We start from the raw sequence: 1,261 nt of genomic DNA on the forward strand, positions 1-1,261 counted from the left end.
ATAACTTTTTCAACCACTAATACTTAAACTTTCATCAAAAAAGGAACCTCCTCCAACTCATCCTTTGCAATCAGTCTTAGTACAGAGCTTAACACACATATACCAGATACATACTAGATACTCAGTCAATTTTGGTTGCATGAAAACATTTAATTCAATTGAATGGATATGATGAAGTACAATGAAATCAAGTGCCTTCATTTTATCATTCAATGTTGTATGCCTTCAAGTCTCAATGATGCAGTGATATGGGTAGATACAATAAATGTTTCACTGGCTTCTCCACTTTCTTTGCTCACTAAACAAGGATGAGACCTACCCAGTGAATGAGAGGCACTTGATTTATAATATATTTCACTCTAAATTTATCCCAGAAAGATGGTCTCACTTAATAACACCCTATTTCAACCCTATTCTTTCTTCCTTCTGGGGATCCCTGGGCTGGAACACATACATATCTGGATGGGTTTCCCTTTCTTGGCTGTGTACCTGATAGCTGTTCTTGGCAATATCAGCATCCTTTCTGTGATCGGGACTGAGAGCAGCCTCCACCAGCCCATGTTCTACTTCCTGGCCATTTTGTCATCTATTGACCTGGGCCTGTCCACATCCACCGTCCCCAAGATGCTTGGAATCTTCTGGTTCAGTCTGAGGGAAATCTCCTTTGAGGGATGTCTCATCCAGATGTTCTTCATTCACCTATGCACTGGCATGGAGTCGGCTGTGCTGGTGGCCATGGCTTATGATCACTATGTGGACATCTGTAATCCTCTTCGGTACACGCTGGTGCTGACAAACAAGGTGGTATTCATCATTGCACTGATAATTCTACTGAAGCCTTTGTCTTTTGCCATACCCTTTGTTGTCCTCATCCTCCGGTTACCATTTTGTGGACACCAACTTATCCCCCATACTTATTGTGAACACATGGGCATTGCCCGCCTGTCCTGTGCCAGCATCAGGGTCAACATCATTTATGGCTTATGTGCCACCTCTACCCTGGTGTTTGACATCATAGCCATTGTCATTTCCTATGTCCAGATCCTTCGTGCTGTCTTTCGACTGCCTTCCCATGATGCCCAGCTCAAAGCGCTCAGCACCTGTGGCTCTCATGTGTGTGTCATGTTGGCTTTCTACACCCCTGCATTTTTTTCATTTATGACCCACAGGTTTGGCCGGAATATACCACGTTATATCCATATCCTTTTGGCTAATTTCTATGTAGTCATTCCACCGGCTCTCAACCCTGTAATCTATGGCA

The 1,261-nt window shown here is 43.5% G+C and overlaps 1 protein-coding gene across 1 annotated transcript; it reads left to right on the forward strand.

Moving 5' to 3' along the window:
- Positions 1–378: 378 nt before the first annotated feature.
- On the forward strand, positions 379–1,254 carry LOC115285287 (olfactory receptor 52E1-like; the record flags this gene model as incomplete). The annotated part of the gene is made up of 1 exon (XM_029931591.1): positions 379–1,254. A coding segment is annotated over exon 1 (876 nt), but the record flags the coding sequence as incomplete, so codon positions are not given.
- Positions 1,255–1,261: the final 7 nt, after the last annotated feature.

Source organism: Suricata suricatta, unplaced genomic scaffold, assembly GCF_006229205.1.
Source record: "Suricata suricatta isolate VVHF042 unplaced genomic scaffold, meerkat_22Aug2017_6uvM2_HiC HiC_scaffold_6571, whole genome shotgun sequence".
NCBI classification, from domain to species: domain Eukaryota; kingdom Metazoa; phylum Chordata; class Mammalia; order Carnivora; family Herpestidae; genus Suricata; species Suricata suricatta.